Source organism: Eucyclogobius newberryi, unplaced genomic scaffold (genome assembly GCF_026437365.1).
Source record: "Eucyclogobius newberryi isolate DKJ021-1_F unplaced genomic scaffold, fEucNew1.0.hap1 SCAF_16, whole genome shotgun sequence".
In the NCBI taxonomy this organism is placed as follows: domain Eukaryota; kingdom Metazoa; phylum Chordata; class Actinopteri; order Gobiiformes; family Gobiidae; genus Eucyclogobius; species Eucyclogobius newberryi.
This window is the reverse complement of record NW_027315790.1, coordinates 22,288,858-22,312,304: the sequence shown is the minus strand read 5'-3', so window position 1 is coordinate 22,312,304 and position 23,447 is coordinate 22,288,858. Positions and strand designations below refer to the sequence as shown.

At 40.2% G+C, this 23,447-nt stretch overlaps 1 protein-coding gene across 1 annotated transcript in view; it reads right to left on the bottom strand.

Moving 5' to 3' along the window:
• LOC140361512 (A-kinase anchor protein 9-like) overlaps positions 1-22,927 on the bottom strand; it is a gene marked incomplete at its 5' end in the record, with an annotated part of 28,352 nt that extends 5,425 nt beyond the window's left edge. Inside the window, 28 exons of the mRNA XM_072447224.1 lie at positions 50-394; positions 1,053-1,203; positions 1,300-1,474; positions 1,632-1,737; positions 2,005-2,172; positions 2,525-2,713; positions 2,900-3,021; positions 3,102-3,159; positions 3,738-4,556; positions 4,635-4,679; positions 4,838-4,978; positions 5,078-5,122; positions 5,216-5,356; positions 5,431-5,469; positions 5,558-5,701; positions 5,831-6,802; positions 7,287-7,373; positions 7,659-7,811; positions 7,896-8,000; positions 8,357-8,530; positions 10,141-10,260; positions 11,163-11,395; positions 12,440-12,478; positions 12,992-13,109; positions 13,916-14,010; positions 16,576-16,738; positions 21,224-21,437; positions 22,776-22,927. Of these exons, the coding sequence (XP_072303325.1) occupies positions 50-394; positions 1,053-1,203; positions 1,300-1,474; positions 1,632-1,737; positions 2,005-2,172; positions 2,525-2,713; positions 2,900-3,021; positions 3,102-3,159; positions 3,738-4,556; positions 4,635-4,679; positions 4,838-4,978; positions 5,078-5,122; positions 5,216-5,356; positions 5,431-5,469; positions 5,558-5,701; positions 5,831-6,802; positions 7,287-7,373; positions 7,659-7,811; positions 7,896-8,000; positions 8,357-8,530; positions 10,141-10,260; positions 11,163-11,395; positions 12,440-12,478; positions 12,992-13,109; positions 13,916-14,010; positions 16,576-16,738; positions 21,224-21,437; positions 22,776-22,927 (5,313 nt within the window). The remainder of the gene's footprint in view (positions 1-49; positions 395-1,052; positions 1,204-1,299; positions 1,475-1,631; positions 1,738-2,004; positions 2,173-2,524; positions 2,714-2,899; positions 3,022-3,101; positions 3,160-3,737; positions 4,557-4,634; positions 4,680-4,837; positions 4,979-5,077; positions 5,123-5,215; positions 5,357-5,430; positions 5,470-5,557; positions 5,702-5,830; positions 6,803-7,286; positions 7,374-7,658; positions 7,812-7,895; positions 8,001-8,356; positions 8,531-10,140; positions 10,261-11,162; positions 11,396-12,439; positions 12,479-12,991; positions 13,110-13,915; positions 14,011-16,575; positions 16,739-21,223; positions 21,438-22,775) is intronic.
• Positions 22,928-23,447: the final 520 nt, after the last annotated feature.

The window sequence follows — 23,447 nt, the reverse complement described above, 5'->3', positions numbered from 1 at the left end:
TTTCTTCTTTACAGCTGACCCATTATGCTCAAAACGTCTTTGTACAAACCTGTGCATGTTTGTCATCCAGCTCATTTTGCAGTCTCTCCAACACATTTCCATCCTCCTCAGTCCCGCCTCTTTGCTCCTCTCCTAACTCTGCAGTAACGGGACCGCCATCCGAGGACCCTCCCCTGCGCAGCACCTTCTCGCGGCCCAGTGCGGAGCTCATCTCCTGGGCTTTGGCACGCTCCGTGTCCAGCTGCACCTGTAGCTCCTGGAGGCGTCTTTGAAGGCTGAGGCGCTCCTGTTCGATCTGCTGTGAAGACTGAGAGGAGGTCTGACGCTGTCTCTCCAACTCAGAGGTCAGCCCCGACACCAGGGCCTTCTGCTCCTCAAGATCCAACTGTAGGTCCTTTGTGGAGAGACACACAAGAAATCCTTAGTTCAAAATAATATCAGTAATAAATTACATTTTAGATTCTCTATTTGAGGTTTTTGGTATTCAAAATATGGACAATAGTTGGGGTGAGTAAAATGATTACCATAGGAGAGGGAGATATTGACAAAAACTATTATCTTGATATTTAACATGCTCTCGATATCAATATTCAGGCAATAATTTAACATGTATCAAGAAGGTGTTAAAATGTGCCTCTAATACAAAACAAAACAAAACAACATTTGTGATATTATAATTTTTTTGATATAGCTCCCACCTCTAATACCAAAAATATAAAACATGTAGATGATATGACGTCGGTGTAATCCCTCATTCGTCCAGGAGTGTTCCATTGTAGAAAAAGGTTCAGTTGTAAGTCATCTGGACTCGGCTGAGAGTCAAAACGTCTAGCTTTTTCTAAACTGAGTCCAGATGACTACAACTGAACCTTTTTTTACATGTAGATAATAAATTAAAACCACACCTTACATTTTTTTTCTCTTACTACAAAACTATTATAATCATGGAAGGGAACAATTGAAACATTTTATTAGTTTAATTGTTTTTGTCGTAAAACAGTTATATTTTGAACTGTTAAACAGAAACAAAATGGCGGCCGCACAAAGCTCACCTCCAGCTCCTCTCGCTGACTCTCCTCGCTTCTCCCAGTTCGACAGCGCTCCTTCTCCACTACCCACTGCAGGTCCCTGCTCTTCTTTTTCTCCTCAATCAGCTGGTCACTCAGGGCATCCACCTCTGACCCCTTTTGTGACACCTCCGCCCTTTAGACACCAGAAAGTTTTGATTGATTGAATTTTGAACAAAATTAAAGATATAGACACATTTTTATTCATATTTAAGGAGAAGTTAGGACTAACCTTAGCGTGTCCAGTTCTTTGATGTGTTTGTGCTGGGCCTTTAGCGTCGTCTCTAAGTCCAGTTTAGTTTGGAACAGTTCAGTTTTCAGGTCTTCCACCAGCAGCCGGTCGCCCCCCGCTTCAGTGTGCTCCGTCAGACTGAACTGAGAGCCCAAAACAGCAGCAGAGTCACCCCCTAAAACACAGAAATTAAATGTCGGATTATCATTCAAATCTAATTCATGTATAAAATGAACAAGAGGATTTTGAAACATCAACAAAAGTCCCAATGGCTGTTCACTGTATTATTATATTGTGTTTCAACAATAATAAGGATAGCTACTGAAGTTTACCTTGATGAATCCCCTCCATTTGAATTCGCAGCTGATGGATTTCAGAGAGGAGACTGGAACGGTCAGTGCTGTGGAGAAACCCGAGCGCTTCCTTCTGCTGAGCATCCTAAAATAAAGTAAACACTGTTAATTACTATGTCAAAACCTCTTCCCAGGAATAAAGCCTATCTAAAGATAAATGTTCAACTCATAGTGATTGAGAGTGTCAAGTGTGGTCCATCCAATATCTTAGTTTACACTGCAATTAACCAACAATAGCCTAGTGTATATTAGTGCAGAAAAAACACCAGGCTCTCACTGTTTGTCAGAGTCGAGAGGCAGAACATTAAAGCGTAAACATTAGCCGCATTAAAATAAGAAGAGATTCACAGACCTGCTCGGACAGTCGTTGCTCGAGCTGATTGAGGTGGATGATAGCGTCGCTGGTGTCGAGTAGATCCAGTTGGCTGTACAAAGTGTTTTTCAGGACGCTTCTCTCATTCTGAAAAACCTTCTGCACAGCATCCAGCAGCTGCCCGCGCCAGTCCACACCGCCAGATGTCTATAATAATCAAATAATCAAATAAACATAAAAACATGAGAACCAAAAGTTGCAAAATTTTAATTCAAGTTGAATTTACAATCGACTTGACAAACATCTCTCCCTCCAATCATTATATTGTTGTGCTGGATATTAGTTGTTAATCCAATTAAACAAAAGTATAGTAACGAACATAATACCCGCACAAACATTGCAGTTTGCTGGCTTGTAAAGAAGTTTCTAATTTAGATACAATTTACCTACAATGGTGGAAATTCTAGATCAAATCTATGCTGCAGATTGAATATTACTGAAACCCTGAACACTAACCCTTTGTTATTTATTGTTTGACTTCTGATTAAGTTAACCGTACCTGTGACTGTCTGTGTGTCTGCATGGTGGTGATGAGGCCTTTCAGAGACTCCACAGTGGACAGAAGGGCGTCCCGTTCCTTCATCCAGCCTTGGACATTGAATTGAGCGGCGGGATCAGCTTCCGACAGCGGGAGCTCCGACAGGGACAGGACCTGCATGCCCTCCTGATGGACCTCACGGAGCAACGTCTGCCGAGAAGTAATTAAAGAATGAAAAAATATAATAATAAATATTTCTGAGCAGACAAACACTACTTTTGGCTAGTAACATTGATTTATCAAGACAATTATTGTGGATATCATTAAACCAAAATATGCTCAAGCATTCAATTCAAGCATGATATAACCAGGGAATAGGTAACGTTCACATTATACCTTGATTCGGTCTGGTAAATTTTCATCATTGTCTCTCCTTGCGCCCTCTGGAGTCGTCCTGAACTCCTGCTGGAGACTGGGGAGGTCGTATCCTGTCCGCTGGCTGAAGTCAGAACTACTGTCTGCAATGGACAAAGCAAATACACATTCATAATATTTCCAGTGTTTTCATAAGATACATTATATACAGGCAAAATCTTACCACTGGTGTAGCCATCTTTGAACTGGGAGGCTGAACGCTCTAGTTTCACAGACGAGGCCTGAAAAACGTAATAGCACTTTTTTATAGGGCAGCAACGATTAATTGACTAATCATGACGAAGCGACAATCAAAAATAATCTTTGTTGTGTTTTGATAATCGTTATCTGGACTATACGGAGTCTAAAAGCAATAAGACAGTGGCATTATTAATTCAAAATGTCATGATTTCCATCAATACTATATTCATAATATTCTCTACCTAGAAGTCACCAAATTTCTACTTTTATCAGTTGATATTGTATTTAAGTTGACTCGTTTGTTGAAGCCCTATAAGTGTTGCAACTGCTAGATTAACACCCTAAATATAATTCTATGCCTGGGCAAAGAATGATTTCTATATAACCAGCAATATATACCATCATCCTTTACAGAAAATTCCTTTTTCTCATTTTTCAACATTGCACAGTTTGCGTATCCAATGTTTCCGAGTTCGCCTGAATTGACTGTTAAGAGGAAAAGGCCACAGATTGAAAAGGTCACTTCCATACAATAAATACTGCAAGTCTCTGTCTATTTGTATTTCAATGGTCGTTACATCACCCAGTCTATTGTAGATACAGCTAATAACACACATACCTCATTTGATCGCAGTTTTTCAATGACAGCCTTCAGCGCCTTGCATTCGTCCTCCAGCACCTGCGTGTCTCGCCGTAGATTCTCACTTTCTGAAATGTGCCTCGACTCCATGTCCAAGATTTCGGCTGCGTGAAGCTCCTGCATCTGTTCAATCTTCTCCTGAAAATTTCCGATCACCTCCTGCACCTCATCTTTAGCAGCAGACTCGCAAGACTCAAATGCGCTTTGATCGAATATTTGTAGGTTTTCTGTTTGCGTGAATGCATCTGTAGTATGATGTTGCTCAGTGCTGCCGTTGGACTTGTGCGACTTGTGGGACGAGTGGCTTGAAGAAGAGTTTTTTCTGGAGAGAGATGGCTTGTCTTTGGCGCTGCTTCCTTTTTGAGCAGGCTGTTTTAGCGCTTTCTTTTTAGACTGAGTGATAGAAAAGGAAGAGGAGGGTGGTTGAGGAGATGGAGATGGTGACGGAGAAGATGAGATGTTTGCTTGTTTGACTAAAGCAGTGTGCGCTTCCTGTAATTCCACTTTGAGACTTGAAATCAAACTCTCGCGGTCACTGGCTTCATCTTGTCGTTTTTCATTTTGCTCTTTGAGGCCCATTAGTTCTTCTTTGGCGTTTTCCATATTAGTCATTACTTCTTGGAGTTTCTCTTTTAGTTTGTAAATTGTAGCTTCACTAGACTTAAGTTCATCCTCCAGTTCAACATTTTGCCGTTTGACGCTGTCGAGTTCTTCTTTGGTGGACGCTGCAGTTTTTGTCGACTCTTCGAGTTTCTGAAGGACCTCAGTAAAGCTGTTTCCGTCCTCATCAGCTTTAACCTAATGCACAAGTGAATATAGTCAGAGAAATGTAATGAAAAAATACACAAAAATATCCATTATCTCTATTTTACTGACTTGGAAAAGCTCTCCTTTAAGTTGGGCTATGGTCATTTCCCGCTCCTTTGAAAACAAGCAGACACATGCACAAGTTAACAAAACATTAAAAAAAATACTTTTACATTTTAAATACATTTCTTTACTAAAATATTTTTTAAAGACATCTTTAGAGGGTTTGTAGAGTGAACGAAGACATTTTGTCAATAATTCTGTCTAATTACCTGCAGCAGCTCCTGTAACTTGTCCACTCTCTCCTTGCAGCTGCTCAGTTCTTCTTTGGCAACAGAAGCTTCACTTTGAGCCTCTTTCAGCTGTTGCTGGAGCTCTGAGACCTTGGCCTCTTCATCAATGTTTGAAGAGGCCTGCATGGGTGAGATGACAACATGGCACAGGAGTTATATTCATTCATAAAAACACACTTTTTGGAATTTAAAAGCACACATGTAAATAATTTAACTTACTTGAATACGTTCTCCTTTTAGCTGAGCAATGGTCACTTCCCGCTCCTTTAACAAAAAGTATGAACATGCAAAAGGTTACCCATAACAAACATGCATTTAATGAAAAAATTATATTTTCACAAATAAGTGATTCTGTACTTGTAACAGCTCCTGTAATTTTTCCAGACTGTCCTTGCAGCTGATCAGCTCATCTTTGGCAGCAGAAGCCTCACTATGAGCCTCTTTGAGTTCACGTTGGAGTTCAGAACTCCTGATTTTCTCACCACTGTTTGAAGACATCTAAGCACAAGCGGTGACTATGTTAGTCGTAGGATAACTAGAAATAATAACTTGAAATAAAATGTGTATTGTACCATTTGCTGTTCAAGTCTTTGTATTGCTAATGTTTTCTCCTGAAATTTTTTTGAAAAGAATTATATATATAGTATAGTTTTAACGACATAAAATATAAACATTGACACCAGGAGTAGTAGAACTTACAGTGAGCTCGTCCTGGAGCTGGCTGCTCCTCTCCTTGAAGCTGTTGAGTTGTTCTTTGGTGAGTGACGCCTCATCTTGGACCTCCTGCAGCTCCTGAAGAAGTTCAGCTACAGAGCGCTGGTCAGAAGAGGAAGACGAGGTCTGCTGAGAGAATAACCAAGTTACTGAAAGCCAATTGTGTACAAAGAGTACAAAACCATGCGCTAAACATTTGGCAATACATGGTACCGTGGACTTGGAACTAAAGATAATCCAATGTAGAGTCTTATTTACCTGTAACAATGTTGCCGATCTGTGGGACGCCCCGGTCTTCATCTGACTGAGCAGGTCCACGAGGAGGGTCAGTCTGCGCTCGTACTCGAGGATGTCCTCCTCTGAACTGGACAGCAGCTGGTTCTGTAGCTCCTGGTCTTTCTGCATCCCACTGAGCCCCACCTCCAGCTCCCTCAGCTTCTCCGTTAGATGCACCACTCTGTCTGTGGGACCTCCTCTAGACTGACTGAAGTCCAAGTGTGGGATATTGATGCTACCAAAATCATAGACTACGGTCTCGTTTTTGGCTTGTGGAGATTGCTGCTGTTGAAATGCACCGAGAGTGGCTTGGCTGACCAGTACTTCTGCCATTTTATCCCTTAGATTTGCCTCCAATTTATAAATCTTTTCTTGAAGGCCATCTGCGTAATTTTGAGTTTGCTCCACTATGAGGCGGCAGCGACACAACTCATTGTCTCTTTCACCCACTAAATCCTCCAGTTTGTGTATTCGTTGGTTCAACTCCTCCACTTTGTAGGTGGCGCTCTGCTCTAGTGCCTGTACCTCGGCCTGCATTACTACAAGAGCCGCCGTCTTTTCCCTGAGTGCATCTTCCTGTTCATTTTCAGAATTTTCAGCTTTTTCCGATTCAGCTAATGCTTCGGCACTTTCCTTCAAGCGAAGATATGTGTCAAAAAGTTTACCATGTTCAGATTTGAGAGAATCAAGCTCTTTGGTGGCCGAGTCCATTTTCTGCTTAATTTCATCATACTCCTCATTTGTTGGTCTCTCTGGTAAGCCCTTATCTTCTTCATAGTCTTCCACTGCAGTTTTCTGCTCAATGTTGGCCAGTTCTTGCTGTAGTTTGTCGATGACAGAATTGAGTTGGTAGATTTCCTCTTCGTGGTCCTTTTTCAGACGCTGCTGTTCACTCCTGAGGCACTCAACCTGGGACTCCAAGTCTCTGACCAGCTCATCCTGGTCATTCATTTCCTACAAATCCAAAAATACCATTAGATCATAATTGGGTGCTTTTGAGACCAACGGCTTCACCGACAAATCTCTAAGACCAAAACCTTCTTATGTTCTGGGTACAGATATTAAACTTCTTTTAATTACACCACCATCCGGCATACTAACTGTGATCATAATTACCAATAATGCATTCAAGCATCCTTCTACAAGAACCTGCAACTTCATTTGAGGTACAGGAACTTGGACCTGGCATTGAAAACCATTTTATACAAAAGTTATAGACCCAGAGATTACCGGTAGATGCCACCTCAAATGATCACAACAAAATATGGTGCCGTTACTTACCACAACAACAAATGAAAAACAACCAGACACAAATTTGATGGTGTAAAATAAAACAACAATGGAAGCAAACTAAAAGACACACACCACGTTGCACTACCACAAAGCTATGCGTATTCGAAATAGCCTTGTTGCATTTCGTATACGCATATTGTGTTACCTTATTATCAGAGGCAGTGTCCGTGTGTTGAAGTTTAGAGATCTGTTCATTAAGAAGTGCTATTTCCCTGTCCTTCTCCTCCACCACCTTCAAAATCAGAGATTATAATGTGATGCCTATTTATACCACTCCAAAAAACACTCCAAAAGTCTACACAACCAGACTTTTAAATTGAGTAAAAAGGAAAGAAAAGACAATGGTAGCAAAACAATAACTCCAGATAAACTTCTAAAAAATCGAAATATATATAAAAAGCACGATGTATCTTAGTTATTATTATTTGTTCTATATTCATACTTCGACAGCAGCACTTCAAATGTCTTTTGTGTAAGACACATCTTTATTATGCAATATAATGCACATGTTTTGTACCTGTAGCAGACTGTCCCTGGAGTCGAGGTCCTGCTGTTGGCTGTCGATCTCTTTCCTCTGAATTTCCAGCTGCATCTGAAGCTGCTGCAGTTCCTCACTCTTGTTCTCCAGCTCTTCTTTGAACTGCTCCAGCTGCTCCTCCAGGTTACAGATCTGAAACAAACAACAGGCGTTTTCAAAGATACAAGCAGTAGATGATATTGCAGCTTTTCAACTGCATTAGGAACATTATAGTACCTCCTTCTCTTTTCTCTCCAAAGCCTCCCTCTCGGTTTGGAGCTGAGCCTCCAGACTCGGGTGCTTGGTCTCTGTGATGGATGCATGGTGCTTCTTTTGTTCAACCTGCAGCACACACAAGCACGTGAAACTAAGGTAGTAGTTAGCACTTATGCACAGCGAGGGAAGAAATGCATTTATCTAATGAAAACCAATGTAAAACAATTGGAAGTCTGTCACCAGCTACAGCTCTATCTGCTGCTTCAGATGTTGAGTGTTTGAGTGAACACTGGGGGGCAATGTTAACAGTTGCTAGCGTGCTCAGTATCAGAGAAACAAATTGCCGGACGGTTTCAGCACACCCACACATTATTCTTGCTCACAGTGTGTTGTCTTCCCTGCGCTGTCTGTCACCTCATTCACATTCGTCTGAGTGGTGCGGCTCTGTGGCCATTGTTCGGTCTCAGCCCCCCCTCACTCACCTCCAGGGACTCTGCGCTGGCCAGCAGGGCCTGCTCCAGCTCGCGGATGCGGCTCTCCAGTTTGTCAATCTCCTCGTTGCGCTCGTCCAGCTCACGCTGCAGCTGCTCCGAGCTCAGCAGCAGCTCACTGCACCAGTCTGCCTTCTCCTTGAGCTGTGCGTTTAGCTGCTCCACCTGACACGGGGGGAAGAGGAGGAGGAGAGGAGAGGGGGGACGGAGAGGAGCGAGGAGGAGAGGACAGAGGCGCTTTAATGAGATTCGCTCACAACACGCAGCAACGGCAGAGCTGGTACATGTGCAGCTAGCCGTGAGGTCAGCTGATCCACCTGAGAAAGGAGGGTGCAGGGACAGAGGGAGAGAGGACTCATTCAGGGACTACAAACTGTGTACAGTGCTACCACCACCACCACTATATAATAAGTTTAAGGGGCTAAAGGGACTAGGGACACAACCTCCTCTATAAGAAACAGACAGATCCACCTGTGGGAGCATCAAATAACACTGGAGGACAGAGAGAGATCAATATACAATACAAATACTTTTTAAAGGATTATCTAAACTCAGGTTCACATGGAAAAACTACTTTAGTCTAGGTCTAGTCTAATCAATGTTTTTATAATGCAGTAACAAAGGAGGATGAATAAACAATAGACAGACATGGTGGAAGTATTACAAAATGACATAAAGAAAAAGGGTGATGCGAGGAGTGCATGTGCCACCAGGAAGGCCTGCATGGTGTCCCGGGTAAATAAAACAAAAGAAGACATAGTGCTTATGTGTCAATATTGAGGAACACAGAGGACAAGGTTGGGTACTAATTAAATGTTTGAGGAGGACAGTTCGCTCTATATACAGCTAGAAGCAATACCTGTCTGGTCATTCGATCCACCTGTATTGGCCAAAAGAGAGAGAGGCAAAGCGGGTTAGGGGACAGTTACAGGGCACAGGGGCAGAGCAGAGGCAGAAGAAGCACTTAGTAGTGGAAAGGCAGCGGGTATAACCAATGTATATGAAATTAGTACTACGGTAACTTGATGAATCATGTAGACAAGCAAGCAATTCAGTGGTTCATTTGTCCAAACGTCCAAAAGTGCACTCAATGTTTTCCATGAATCTGGTCTTGGGACTGTAAATATTGTTGACCCCAAAATAATATTTTTCATGAATTAATGCTATCCATGGTTATTGTCATATGTAAGAAATGAAATACAAACAATCAAACAAGTAAACAATGTTGTCAAATGAGTTTTCCATTCGAGCCACAAAAGCTCCAAATCCCAGAGAAGCTTATTTCCAAAAGCTGCTTGTGCAGATTCACACTGCTCCAATGGGAATTAATTAAATGTAATCTAGAGTGGCAAAAGGTGACACAACAACAGAGGCAGATAATGTTCTACCAGTAATCTGTGTAGGACAAGGACTGGAAAGTGATCAGTTTGAGAGCAACATGTCACGGCTATATCTTTATTAAAGGTGTATTTGCAAATTTCCATTAACATGTTAACTATAAAAAAAAAAAAAAACATTTTGATATTGACGTACTAGAAATTGCTTCTGACAACATTACAGATTGCTATTCACCTGCAACATGCCCTTAAAGCCTTACAGTCTGCTCTCTGCCATTATTATCATTATGGGAAACTCTGGCATATATCACTTACACAGCACAGTCCCTGTCCTCACTCGGGATCACTTTCAGGTAATCCTAGCAGCTCCATTATTCTGCTGCGACTATTATCACAACACTGTTGTGCGCAGATATAATGAGTGTTTTCTCCGGTTACCTCCAGGTTTCTTTGCTCAGAGCCAGACAGAGGCTTCTGGGACGACTTCAGCTGAACCTCTAGCTTCTGGATCTCAGTCTGGAAGAAGTCCCTCTCGTGCTCCCTGTCCACAGCTTGTTCCTGTGCATTGAGTAATATAAATAAATATATAATTACGAAAAACATGTACCCCAGGCAAATCTGTAGATCAGTGCCAAAATACACAGTGGTAAAAGGTTAGGATTCTTTTTTACTTTGCGTAAATTTATGCCAAATGTTGTCAATGAGCAGTGGCAAAACATCTCTTAAAGCAAACATTGTTGATAGTTTTGTTCACATTTTAAGAAGCATTTATATCCAGTTAGTCTTAACGCTCAACTAGATTTCAGTTATCTTATCTATATTTATAATCTGGAACTTGGCCTTTTTCCATTTTTATGTCGTTTTTTTGAACATTTATTTTAAAAAATCAAACATTTGCTTTAGTCGTTGCCTGGAGGGCATAACTTACGTATCTTAGCATCTTGAAAGTGAGTGTTACAAAATATGACACTCTAGTATCAAGTTTCAGTGTCAAAAAATTGTTGCTCATTAACATTTTGAGTTACTCATGAGGTGAAAACTGACACTTCACCTCTGTCTGCTGAAGAAATATAAACCATTTAAATCTGGGTCAAATGGCATAGCAGTGTAACTACCTCCAAAGGGAATCTAACTAGACTTTTTGTGTCCAGAGTGTTTAATAGAGATCGAGGCAGACAAAGGGTATGGTTGAATACATGTTGTGGAAATCAGAATAATTACCTGTGTAACAAACAAATAGACAAGCCTCAACATACAGAAGTTAATTGGCACAGGAAAAACCTTTTTGCATATTAAGATTACAAGCTTTTTCTAGCATCGCGCCAGTCCTTCTTTTACAAACAGAAAACATTTTAATCTACCAAAAAGATGACTTCAGCCTAATTCTTGGGCAGGTCATAATAATATGTGGAATTTCATTGATCTTCATTGCTTTCAAATTGCTTATATGAACCACTCACATCGAGAAACCTCTTGTTCTTGTCGAGCTGTTTCTCCAGCGCCTGAATCTGCTGCTCCAGGTCTGTGGTTTCACTGCTCTGCGTCTGCTCCAGCTCCATCACGCGTGTCACCTGCTCCTCCAGCTCCACCTCCAGCAGCTTCACCTGCTTCAGGAGGTCTGAGCTCTGCTTCTCCGCCTGAAGCTGCACCTCCACCTTCTCCAACATCAGTTTCTCAGTCTCCTCCAACAGGTCTGTACAAGGACGAGCCAGGGAGAAGTTAGTGTGTGGACGATAACGTTAATCAGTTTGACAAGTGTTAGTTTGTGGACAGTGAGAAAAAGCCACTGAAGAGTCTGTAGTTTATATGAATATATCACATGTGCAAACAAAGGACTATGTATGATATACCATTTAAAATGCAATTGCAATTGATTAAAATTGGTGTTGCATACACTCAATAAACAGTATGTGAAAGCTACATTAATAAAGACTGTACAAAATGCTGGATTATCATTACAACCATTGAAAGGTAATTTGAATATGGTAAAAATCAATAAAATAAGAATTTGTGTTCATGAAATTATTTATAATGTTTGAAGAATGTAGCAAGTCTGTGTAACATAATAATGCATTTGGTTTCAAATCAGACTCTTCTTAGGCTTCTTTCACATTGATAAATCAAGCCCTTTACCAAACACCATCCGTCACCATGATTTGACTTTACCCTCTTTCTGCCACCAGTGAGTTATCCCCTTCACCTCAATTAACCCCTTTAGGACCAGAAGCCCCACTAGCATTAGTGCCAATGGGAAAAAGTAACAGTGCAGAGACAGCTTAGACACGTGGACAGGTGAGACACTGCAGAATCCATGCCCTGTAAGCGCGAACAGGCAGGGGAGAAAAGAGGTTCCTGAACTGCCAATCATCTTAGCTTTTTAACATGCTATAGACAAAGGATTGAAAGAGCTGATCGATTTATTGAGGTTAAATTTGTGGATGATTGACAATAAGGAAAACAGCAAACAAATAAATGTCAGGAGCATACTTCCCGCTTCGCATGCCTTGATATATGCATACAATATTGATTCAAAGACATAAAAGTGACAAGACATACAAATGAAAAGCTGAGGCCAAGGTTAGTGATTGCATTGAGTAAGTGACAGCCCAAAATAAGCAAGCTTCAAGCCTGTGCTGGTGAGTCGCTGTATAAGGGTTAGAAACTTATAGCATCACGCACTAAACACATTTTTTAAAAGAAATGAGACATGACCGAGCCATGCGTGAAGTGGACACACCTGCTTCTGGAGCTGCAACCATTGCAGCTTCAACTAGGCCTACAGGAGAATCAGAAAGCACAGGTATTTGTCATGCTGCTGTAGTTTATGAACAGAAGAGTGGAGGAGAAAAGTGTTTCTCAGTGAGAGGTGAACAGAAAGTGAAAGGATGATCTCCTATTGTTACTATAAAGCCCAATGGTTTAATTCTAAATGCTACTACCGGTACTAATACTCACCATTTTATCAATGCATGTGGTCAAGAGACACCTTATTGATAATAGATACATGTTATGGTTCGGTAATAATACATATTATCTCAATGACACATTCTCAAACACACAGGTTATGAGCAAATATACATTACTGAACACACCTTTTGTTTATTTTATTGTATCTAATATTTGTTTAGGTATCTTAAAGCTACAAAAAACATTGCTTCTGCATTGTGCAATAAATGGTTATACCATGTAATACATTACACAGCTTTTTATTTAAACCTCCCTACGGTCTCATTATAATCTACACACAGTACTATGTAGCAGTTGTAGTAGTGGTAGTAGTACAACATACGTAGCTCTCGGGGCCCTGCCTCCTCCCTCATGGCGTCCTGTTGTCGTGACATCAGCTCTCTCTCCTCTTGCATCTGAAGTCGCTCCTGCTCCAGCTCCTGTAGCCGAGAGCTCGTCATCTGACAACATATTATACGATATATTAAATACTGACAGGTTTATTGTCGAAGCAAACTTCTAAAACAATGTTCCCATGTCAGAAATTGACCTTTGCTACAACTGAGGTGTGCCAATTTTTGCAAAGAAGTTGAAATATTAGCCCAAAAATAGACGGTTAGATAGAAGGTTTTTAATGTTATCTCCACAAAGAATGTTCCATTTCAATGGAATCATGAAGGTGACTTTCCACCTCCAGAAAGTTACATGGTGTAACTTTAATGATTTATGCACAGGTGAGTTTATACTGTGGGTCAATGGGTGAGTAACTGTCCACATTATGTTAAGTTGATTATAAATAAAATGTGTGTGTAATGTGATTTTTACAGTTTGTTCATTACAGTAGAGCATGATTTAAAACTGCACAAATATAGTTTCTATGAGGATTGCTCAAACTGCAGAATTTAGTGTAGACAAGGAATTTCAGCCTGCTAAACCTGCTGCAGCTTGTGCCTATCAGTATGGGAACAGTCAAGCGAATATCTTATTCTACACCCATACCATACACCATATTCTCCATTTTAATATGGTAGATTTGGGTAAACACTGAACAATATCCGAGTTATTTGATCAACATTGGTGGATGGAATAAGGCCCAAAGTCACTGGGATAGGCTCCAGTCACCCGCGACCCCTTATGGGCACAAGCGATAGAAAATGAATGGATGAATGAATGGTGGATGAGCCAAATGCAGTCTTTACGATGTACAGTATTTTAATCAACATTTATTTTGTATTATTTTAATCATTGACGAGCCCTTGGACCTCACCTCCAGCTCCTGCTCCAGAGTCAGATGTAGTTCTTCTTTTTGACGCAGCTTTTCCTCCAGCGCGGCCCGTTCACCCGTGTAGCCATCAATCACACCTTAAAAACAAAAAATAACATTAACAGTTTCATAATTTGCCTTGGATAATCTGTTAACATAATAAATTGAAAAAAACGTGGTCATCTCTAATGTTTTGAAAAGACCACAAAAAAATTCAGAGGGTTTCCAATAAACTGGTCAATACGTCAATATTACCCAATCTGTAACATATTGGCCGGCAGCTTTTTGGACAACAGTGTAATGTATATTAAAAACACTTTGAGAGGACATTTAGTAGTATACTAGTAGTGTCTTTTTTTCCTGCATCAGTCAACACAGGAATTTGCGGTGATTAGTTTGAGCCTGGTCTTGCTTCATTAACACAAACACGTTCAGAGCAGTCATCCAGAAGAATGAGCGTAAAACAACATCCAGAGTTACCAAACACAGGCGAATAAAAACAAAGGGTTCATATATTTACGTGGCTTTTACTGTGTCTCTGCGCAAGAAGACTGATCGTTTTTCAAGTCAAACTGATTAATGTTAAGGTAAAATGCACAAAGAATGACCAAGAACCCCTTACACATATTTAGTAAAATGTTTTATTTCCGATTGCAGACTCCGGTTGGTTGTTAAATATTATGAAATCATGGGGAAAAAGGGCACTGGCATCCGGGGCGAACGTGTGAACAAATGCAAAGCGATAATGTCTGACCTATTTTGCTTTAAAAGAATGGCACAATGAACTGCTGTATGACTGTACTGTAACTGTTCACAGGTCAGCAAGCATTAGGCTCAGGGACGGCCCTCGTATCAAGAGGAAAAACACAGGGAGGATTTGACAAATAATATCCAATACTAGGACAGTGAAGATGCTTGTGCAAACTGGTTATGGGATTAGATCTTATTTGAGCTTGAACTAAACAGAACCTATTGTCTGTTGCCAGTCAGGTGATGATTTTATTTTCCCAGATCAGGAACTACAGGAGAGTTAAGTTTGCCTAAGGAGGGATATCTCTCTGACACGACAACAGTAACAGGTGCACATGATCAAATATAGTGTCACTATAAACAAATTTGCAATATTGCTAGTGCAGATGCAGTGAAAAAGACTAGCTTTACCAAAGGTTTAAATTATCATGTGTAAATCTTCATTCCGTTTGTCTATTCATACATTCTCTCCAGGAATATTAAGCTAAAAACATCTTAACTATGCATTTTTATAGAACCAAACTAATATTCAATCTATCTTACACAGCTATTTTAAAATGGGAAATTGTGGAATTGTGTGAATTTGTATCTGTTTGCATAGCAACCATTATCTGATTATATTTTAAAAAATGTAAACAACATTACCGGTATATTAAACGTGAACAAATAGAAATTATTAAGCATTAATGACAGCTAATAATCAAGACATTCCCATTTGTGTACTCATTGACATCTGACGCTGAGGAGGATCATTTTGCAGCTTAAGGATCGTGTTTGATTAAATTCAGAACCTGTTTGAATGAACCACACCCTTTGCTTTGAGCTACCTGGTTCATCAACATAAAAGCCACAAATCATCATCATTCCTTCATTAGATGCCCAAAAGTCAAATGAAATAGATTTGAAACACTCCCTTAATAAAAATGACGTCATAGGGCCCACCAGCTATAACTTTCATACTATTTCTTTCTTTCAACAAAGTGCTTCTAAAGGTTACGCGATGAAGCTGTAAAAACTTAGCAAAGTAAATATTAGCTCAACTGAAAACAAACATTGTAATAGGACACAAAACCAGCTGTGAAACGCTGTGTCGTTTTAGGAGTCAATACTCACAATTGGTTTGTCCCCAAAGGAAGAAAAGACAAGAGTTGTATTGTGTTTTCAGCCTTAGATGTGGGAGAACAAGTCGCTGTGAACCAGGTGTTCATGACATTGATGGGGAATTCACTGCTTTAAGATCTTTGATTTTTTTCAGTGCTGCTGTCGTCCAAATTAACAAGTTGTTTCACAGCACTAGACTAGTATGAGGACATAACATTATTTTTGACCTTTAGGGTTGATATATATTGACAAAAATGAAGAAGTGCAGAAACGTCATCTTAAACCCTTGTTAATTTACAACATAACATTTTCATTTTTACTTGCATATCTTCAAAACACCATTCACGACATTATCTAAATTTCAATATATTACCCGCCTCTAGTCACATTTGGCAATGGCTTACTTCTTTTAAAACATTATAAAGGAAAGAAGATTAAAGTGCCTTGCCAGGAACTAATGTCATCTGTATTTCTGTTGTGAACTTTTGAGAAATGTACTTTTTGTCAGGCAATTTGGCAGACTTTTATGCTGATTGCCCTTCCTGTTGCCATCAGACACATTTCCGACACAGAAAAAGCAATGGGAGTTGGAAATTGAACTGGCTGATGTTGCGATAATTCAATAATCCACAACAACCTGTCCTCAGAAAACATCCGGTACCATCTTTAATTGAGTAAAGAGGATCATTTGACTCTATCAAGCTCAAGACCAGTATATTGTCATGTGTGCATTAAGTTGTCTTGCACTGTAAAGTGAGCTCATGTGTGATTATGTTGCAGTGCAGAGGACAGTGGTGGGTTTTTGGACTGACCCTCGGCCCGGTGCAGTTCCAGAGCCAGCTGTTCCCGCGCTCGGGCCTCTTCAGACAGTTGCTCCTGAAGCTCGTCCTGACGCTGCTGCAGCTCACTCATCTCCTGGTTGTGTCTGAACGACTCCCGCATCAGCTCGGTCTGGGTCAGCTTTGCATGTTCAAGCTGCAAGAGGAAGACCGTATCATAAACAAACAAATATATATAATAAAACGGATCTACATCGGCCTCAGATAATTTCATGCAACTAAAGATGGACAAATGTTGAATGAAGTCAACATTATCAATAATGGTAAAAATAAAATTAGGCGCATATTTTACATTTTTATATACACATTTTTTATCTAATCTGATAACTGAATGAAATTAATTGGGAATAGTTTTGTTTGTGTGTTTTGTTTCTGTGTGAGGAGTTTCATTCTTAGGATGCAGTTATTGGGGGAGAAAGGTCAGACACACAGCAGTTTAAAATGACACACAAATTCACCAATATTATCTTTTATAACCACCACTACCAAGAGGTCAGATGACAAATGCTATTGTTCCATTGTAAAAAACACGCAACATCACAACACTTTCTTATAAACCTTTGGTAAGTACATTCCCATTCCTTCCACGGTTACTTTCCATAAATTTCCCTATCTCTTTGAGCAAAGGTCTTGTTGTATCTACAGTGAACCAGGAAGTCACATGTGATGTGTCATATATAGCATGCTATAATATTTCACATTGTTACTACATTTGCGCTCTGGGCACTTCTGTGGGGAAACACGGTGAAGTGCATTAGAACTGCGGTGCAATATTTAACAGATCCTCTTCTCCTCAGTCACTCAAGACAACTTATTATGTATAATTTAAAATCTATACAGTTGCCAGGCAGAAACTTACTGTATAAGGTGGGGTGGGGAGGGAGATTTTGGAGATGACTTTAAGAAGATGGCCATTTGTCCGGTGGTTGACATGAGAGATCTGGGTTTGCACCACCACTGCATTTTTCTCGTTTAGAGTGCTACAGATGGGGAACGGCCGGGGCAGGGGTATGCGAGACTCGACCTCATAGATGTCCTGGTCCTCCCCTTCGACCCACGTGGTGTTGTGCATCCTCGAGTTCCAGTAGGACCGGTACGAATCCATGATGAAGGATGTAGCTCCTTAAAATACATTAAACGCTTCTGTCGCTCATGACAATCCAACAGACGATGCTCAATTTGGTGCCAGACCTCAAATAGGAATAAATCCAGTGGGCATGAGTAGAAGAGGCTGAAGTTGTTGATGTATCACCGAGCAACTGTTTCTAAGCATTAGCAGCACATACCAGATGAAGGGTAAACAATATTGGTTGTGTGATATGCACGTCACCGCTGTCACATGCCACCTGCTGGAGGTTGAACCAGTTCCAGGTAAATACAGGGGATGATATAATCCCAGGTAGTTCAGATGCTGTGAGGCAGGGCGAGAGAGGGATCCAGTTCAGAAGTGTCATCCTCGGCAGCAACTTGTAGTCAATTTTGAGTCCAGCAGCACAGAGTGGATCCCAAAACATGAGCGGTCGAGGTACGTAAACAAAAAAAACTGCATTTTTTCCTCTTTGGTGATTCTTTTCCCGAGTTTCCAGTGACCTTGTTTGTTCACGGTGGAATCAGATCATGCCACGCAGTAAAGCTCACTCTTCCACGTCTGTCCTCTCTCTCCCTCTGTCTCTCCACTCTCTCTCCCCCCTCTCTCTCTCTGGAGATTCATTAACAATTCCACGCAGCCGTAGCAACCACAACCTGAAGGGGAAACTCCCAGGGGCCTCCTTTAGTTGTCCGGCAGCCAGCTGAGTTTGTAATGACAGCGCATAACATCTCCTCCCGCTGTAGTTCCTATCGGAACAGTTGTCATCCTGGTTTCTGCCCCTTTCCTCTGACCATTATAGTACTCAGAGCTTTTTCTCTCCTTCCTGTCAAGTGAAGCGCACTAACCCCGGGCACGCTACTGACTTTGTGACTCAGCTACTACTGCGCATGCTTCAAAAACAACCCAGACCTTCAGATGAATCTATGTACGGATAGAATTTTCATTTTTACAAACCAGGATGCGGTTTTGCAAATGTGGGAGGGAAAAAGGTGTGGTTTTAAGCCATTTCCCAGGTAGACTTGCAAATAGAGACACAAAGTGCTCCTTCTACTCCTCCCTTTTAGCAGTCTAGCTAAAGTCGTCCGACTGGATTCCCTTTCTGCGTCATCATACAAAAGACATAATCGTTAAGGCGTTTTGACAAGTTGTGTGTTCTTGGCCCCACCTACTAACAATGTTTGACTTGTCTTGCACAGAGGGTATTTGAATGAGCTGATAACAGGAGGTGTATAACCAAACAACTTGTAACAGTAATTTACAGCTGCCAAAACACTTAACACTCCTCACTGGCTTCTTGTATCAATCTGTTTTTTTTTTCACTGCGGATGAGACACAATGATTTAAAGGTTGCTGCTTCACCACGAGACTAATGTACATCCGATCAATAGTAACAGGAGAATCATTGAACATGCCCTTTCGAGTCATTACAAGTTTATTGTGCTGTAGAATGCATGTGCTCTCTGATGTCAAGGCAGAGATTATATGGCTAGGTGTTTGTTTGTAAAGGTGCAATATATTTTAATGTCACACTAATTTAAAGAAATCTAGTAATGCTGACAATTAAAATAACTAAAAAACAACGCAAGCATGAACTAACAACTTTAGTTGTGCCTTAGATCTACCCCAACATTATAGTATACTTGAACCTCTACCTAAATAAAGAGCAGTAGTAAAACGTAAGCAACGAATTATCACAATTTGTGTTTTTCCTCAAATTACCAGACAGACTTTAATCAGTGCCATTTAACAAACAAAAGTATTAAGTATTACATACTTCAATAATCATAGTTGTATTTTGATCATCGTAATCATCTAGATCCTCTAGACTGCACGTATTCTAAAACAGACCGTTGGGGGGAAAAAGTACATTTTTTCAGACTATTATTGATCACACACTGTATTTATAATCTAGAAGCCTCGAGGGATTATATTAATTCAACCTGTATTTGGTTAAAAATGTAGTTTAAAAGTCTCAATTTATAAAAATAACCGTCAGTGACAGTCCTGGCACTTATGTAATTAAAACCACACAAGTGATGCCTCAATGGAAATCTCTTCTTCACTGCTATTTTTAGATCACCAAGATAAAACGCATTTGAGCGCGAGTAATGTGTGCGCCGCAGCCAACAGGAAGATCTGCTTTGCACAGTCAGATACTACAGGAATACAACCCATGGCCTAGTTAGACTGGGACCGGCCTCTGTGAACGAACCCCGGCCTCAGCAGGGCTGACCTGAGGGGAGGAGACAGCAGCCGCTCAAACAAAAGGTCCATAAAACAGAGCGTATCCATGGGCAACCGCTATGAATGAAGGGTGTCTTTCTGAACAGGGCAACTTTATTACCACTACATTCTGCAGCCTCATTACCATTGTAGCTTAGTGAACAGGGAGAAGCAGAAAGGGGTTAATACCATGGGGAAAAGACTTTTAAATGAGCTGACAATGATATTTCTATTACATTTAAAGGGAAACATGAGAGTCTCCATGATGCTGCTTTCAGAAATATTTCCACGCTAAGCTCTATAATTATATAACCAAATCAACAAAATGTATACAAAATGATATAACTTAAAGCAGCACCATGTAAGGTTTATGATTTCCCTTGAGGCCAAGTTACACGTCCGACCTGTGAAGAGACAAGCCTGGAGGCATGCTTTCCAAATTCTTAGTGCAATAAAAACAGCCACAATGAAATAAACACCATTATTTCAGGCTAATATCTTACAAAGTGGGGCTTTAACCACATTTACACACCAAATAAACCGTATGCTAAGACACTAGATAGTTGAATATGGGCTTGAATCGTCAAGACATCAAAACAAAATGGAGGTAAAAGTAGCTCAGAGACACAATAGAACTGAGCTGAGTCATTATGAACTGAGCTGAGTATTTTTATTACCTTTATGTGTAGTTTTAATTGAAAGTATTTTATGTGTTGCTAATGCATTTTACTGCACTTGCTAGTACGGCATTTTGGGCTTTTAAAGTTGTAAGTGTGCTTTACAAATAAACTTTGACATTCATTCTCTTCCTGAGTGGGTCCAGCTCCACTGTCTATCTCGCGTCAGACTGTCCTTCTGAGGGAGTCGGATCCCTCCTTCACTGTGGAACTCTTCCAGGTCTCTACTTTTTCCCAAGGATGTGTTTTGTTGTTTATCCTGGCTGATAAGGAGAGTTTAAGGACAGGGGACCCTGGGACATCGCCTCTCATCCCTATGGACATTGTTTAATCCGTTCTTCCCTGTCACCCTCCGAGACAACCGCTGTTGTGATTTTGGGCGTTACAAAAATAAATTGAATTGAATTGAATTGACAATAAGCAAATGCGCAGATGCCGCTCTTTCAGTCCAAGAAATGTTATGGCGCAATCTCACCACCAAGTTACTGTAGAATTGCAAAATCATCCCAAAACCACAGCTTAAATCCTCATTGTGAAATGTTTAAACATTCATGGAATATGTTAGATGCTAAAGAAGAAAAACACAGTTTGGAAAGGAAATACAGAGAAAATAACAGTAAATCATCCAAACCTGGTCGGTTGCGTTTGTTATGGCCATCAGCATCTTCTCGAGAGCGTTCTGAAGCCGTGTGCTGATGTTGGTGAGATAATCCTGGTTTTCGAGCTGTGAACTTACTCCCTGCAGGAGACGGTCCATGTGCTGTAACATCTCCAGATCCTCCTCTGCCTCCACATTCACAAACGTAAAGAGCTCTTCATCTGCACCAGACTCACTGTTCGAACCACTGCCTGCAGAACGATCTCCTGTGAGCACAAAGGGAATTTCACCAAATTATTTATCCAAATATGTATGCATTTAAAACATATCTTAACACATGTTTTGTGTCCTTGTGTAACTTACAGGTAGGCTCATCCTGTTTATCTGATATACTTGTTTGCATCAATACTTCTACTGCAGTTTTGGTATCATTTAGTTTTTCAATACTTTTGATTATCTTAACTACAGGTCCCTCTACTTTAGATATTATAAGTGTAATTAAATTGGCATGTTCTTATTATATACTACTTTGCATTTCATTTTGAATAAATGGCACCAAATACAACATAATGAATACAAAACTTTGCAAATTAAATAAGACATTTGAATGACAGCTCTTCATTGGAAGAGGTGTGATGCAGCTAGTTGTTATGATGCTCAAAAATATGAACATGTTACTATTAATAGTAAGTAGAATTATTTGTCCTTTCAGCTTTTGTGTTACATCTAAAGCATTATAGACCTCTGTACTGTATGCAGGAAAACCATAGTAAAAGTAAACTTAAATCTCCATAGATCACTGGTAATCCTCTGACAATGCTTGTGTGTGTTATTGCCAAAACAGTAACTTGGCAGGGGGTCTGGTCTTTGTTGAGTTATGTGTTCTGTTTGTTTTATTTCACAGCGGGGGAGCTCACGTGTCAAATAACGTTTCTGCGTGACATCCAAGACAGAAAGTTGGTTCCAAGATGCAAGCTAAAAACATGTGATGATACAATGCTATAGACTTCATACGATGGTCAATTGTATTAGTTGTGTTGAATTGAAAAAGGCATGTTGCAGACCTCATGTTAATCTTGTCACTTTATTTTTTTTTTTAATCTACTAAAGGGCTGCATGATTTTGGGAAACAATCGAATCACGATTTATTGCGATTACATTTGCAATTTATGAAAAAGTAGGACTCAGAGTTCACATTTGAGAGAAACTGAAATATGCTACACAAAACTGCTAAACAAAAACAAAAATCTCAGGTATTTCAAAGGTCTGAACTAGAGGGTCAACACTCCTTTTCAATAAAAACACAGGGCATTTTATTGCTTGCTGAGGACATAACATTTTATCACTAAATAATTGCAGCCTTTGCCATTTGAGTAGGCTCATTGCTCAAATCCCAATTTTGATTTGATTGCAATAAATTGTGCAGCCCTAGAAATCTAAAACACACAATTTTGTGGCAATGTGTGTTACTAAAATCCTAAAGACCAAAGCAAACTACTGAAATAATGCATATTTTAATCCATTTATGTGAAATAATGTGACATAATGTAGAATTTTTTCCCCCATTTAATATTGTTTTTGTGACTTGCCTGGTTTAACTCTTTCTGCACTGGACGCTTTCCTCAGAGTGTGAAGATGAAGGCCCAGCGTCTTCTCGGCCGCAGAGGTGGTCGTCAATACGTCCACCAGCACCTGACTGAGCTGCTCATTGGCTCTGAGCAACAGGGCCCTGGAAACAGCAATAAACAAAGGAATAATGAGTTTGATTTTTCAAGATTTGTGTTTGAAATAAATTACAGTTTTGCCTAAATATATATATATGTTTACGCTCACCAACAATGTAACGATGTCTTTTACTTTCTGATACCACCACATAATATCTTTGTGTAAGTAATTGATTGTACCGTATTTTCCGGACTATATGTCGCACCTTTTTTCATAGTTTTGGCTGGGGTGCGACTTATACTTATATTTATACTTATATACTTATACTCCGGAGCGCCTTATATGTGATATTATTCTGTTATTTTCACACTGCATTTCATACTCCAGTGCGAACTTATATATGTTTTTTTCTTCTCTATTATGCATTTTTTGGCTTGTGCGACTTATAGTCCGGAAAATACTGTCGTTTTGGACAGACGATTGACTGTGAAATGCAGCAAATGTAAGAGACGTAATGTGGCAACTGTCCCTCCAGGTATTTAGCATTAAACTGTAACAAAATAATTACGTAGATCACCATTTCACATTTTGT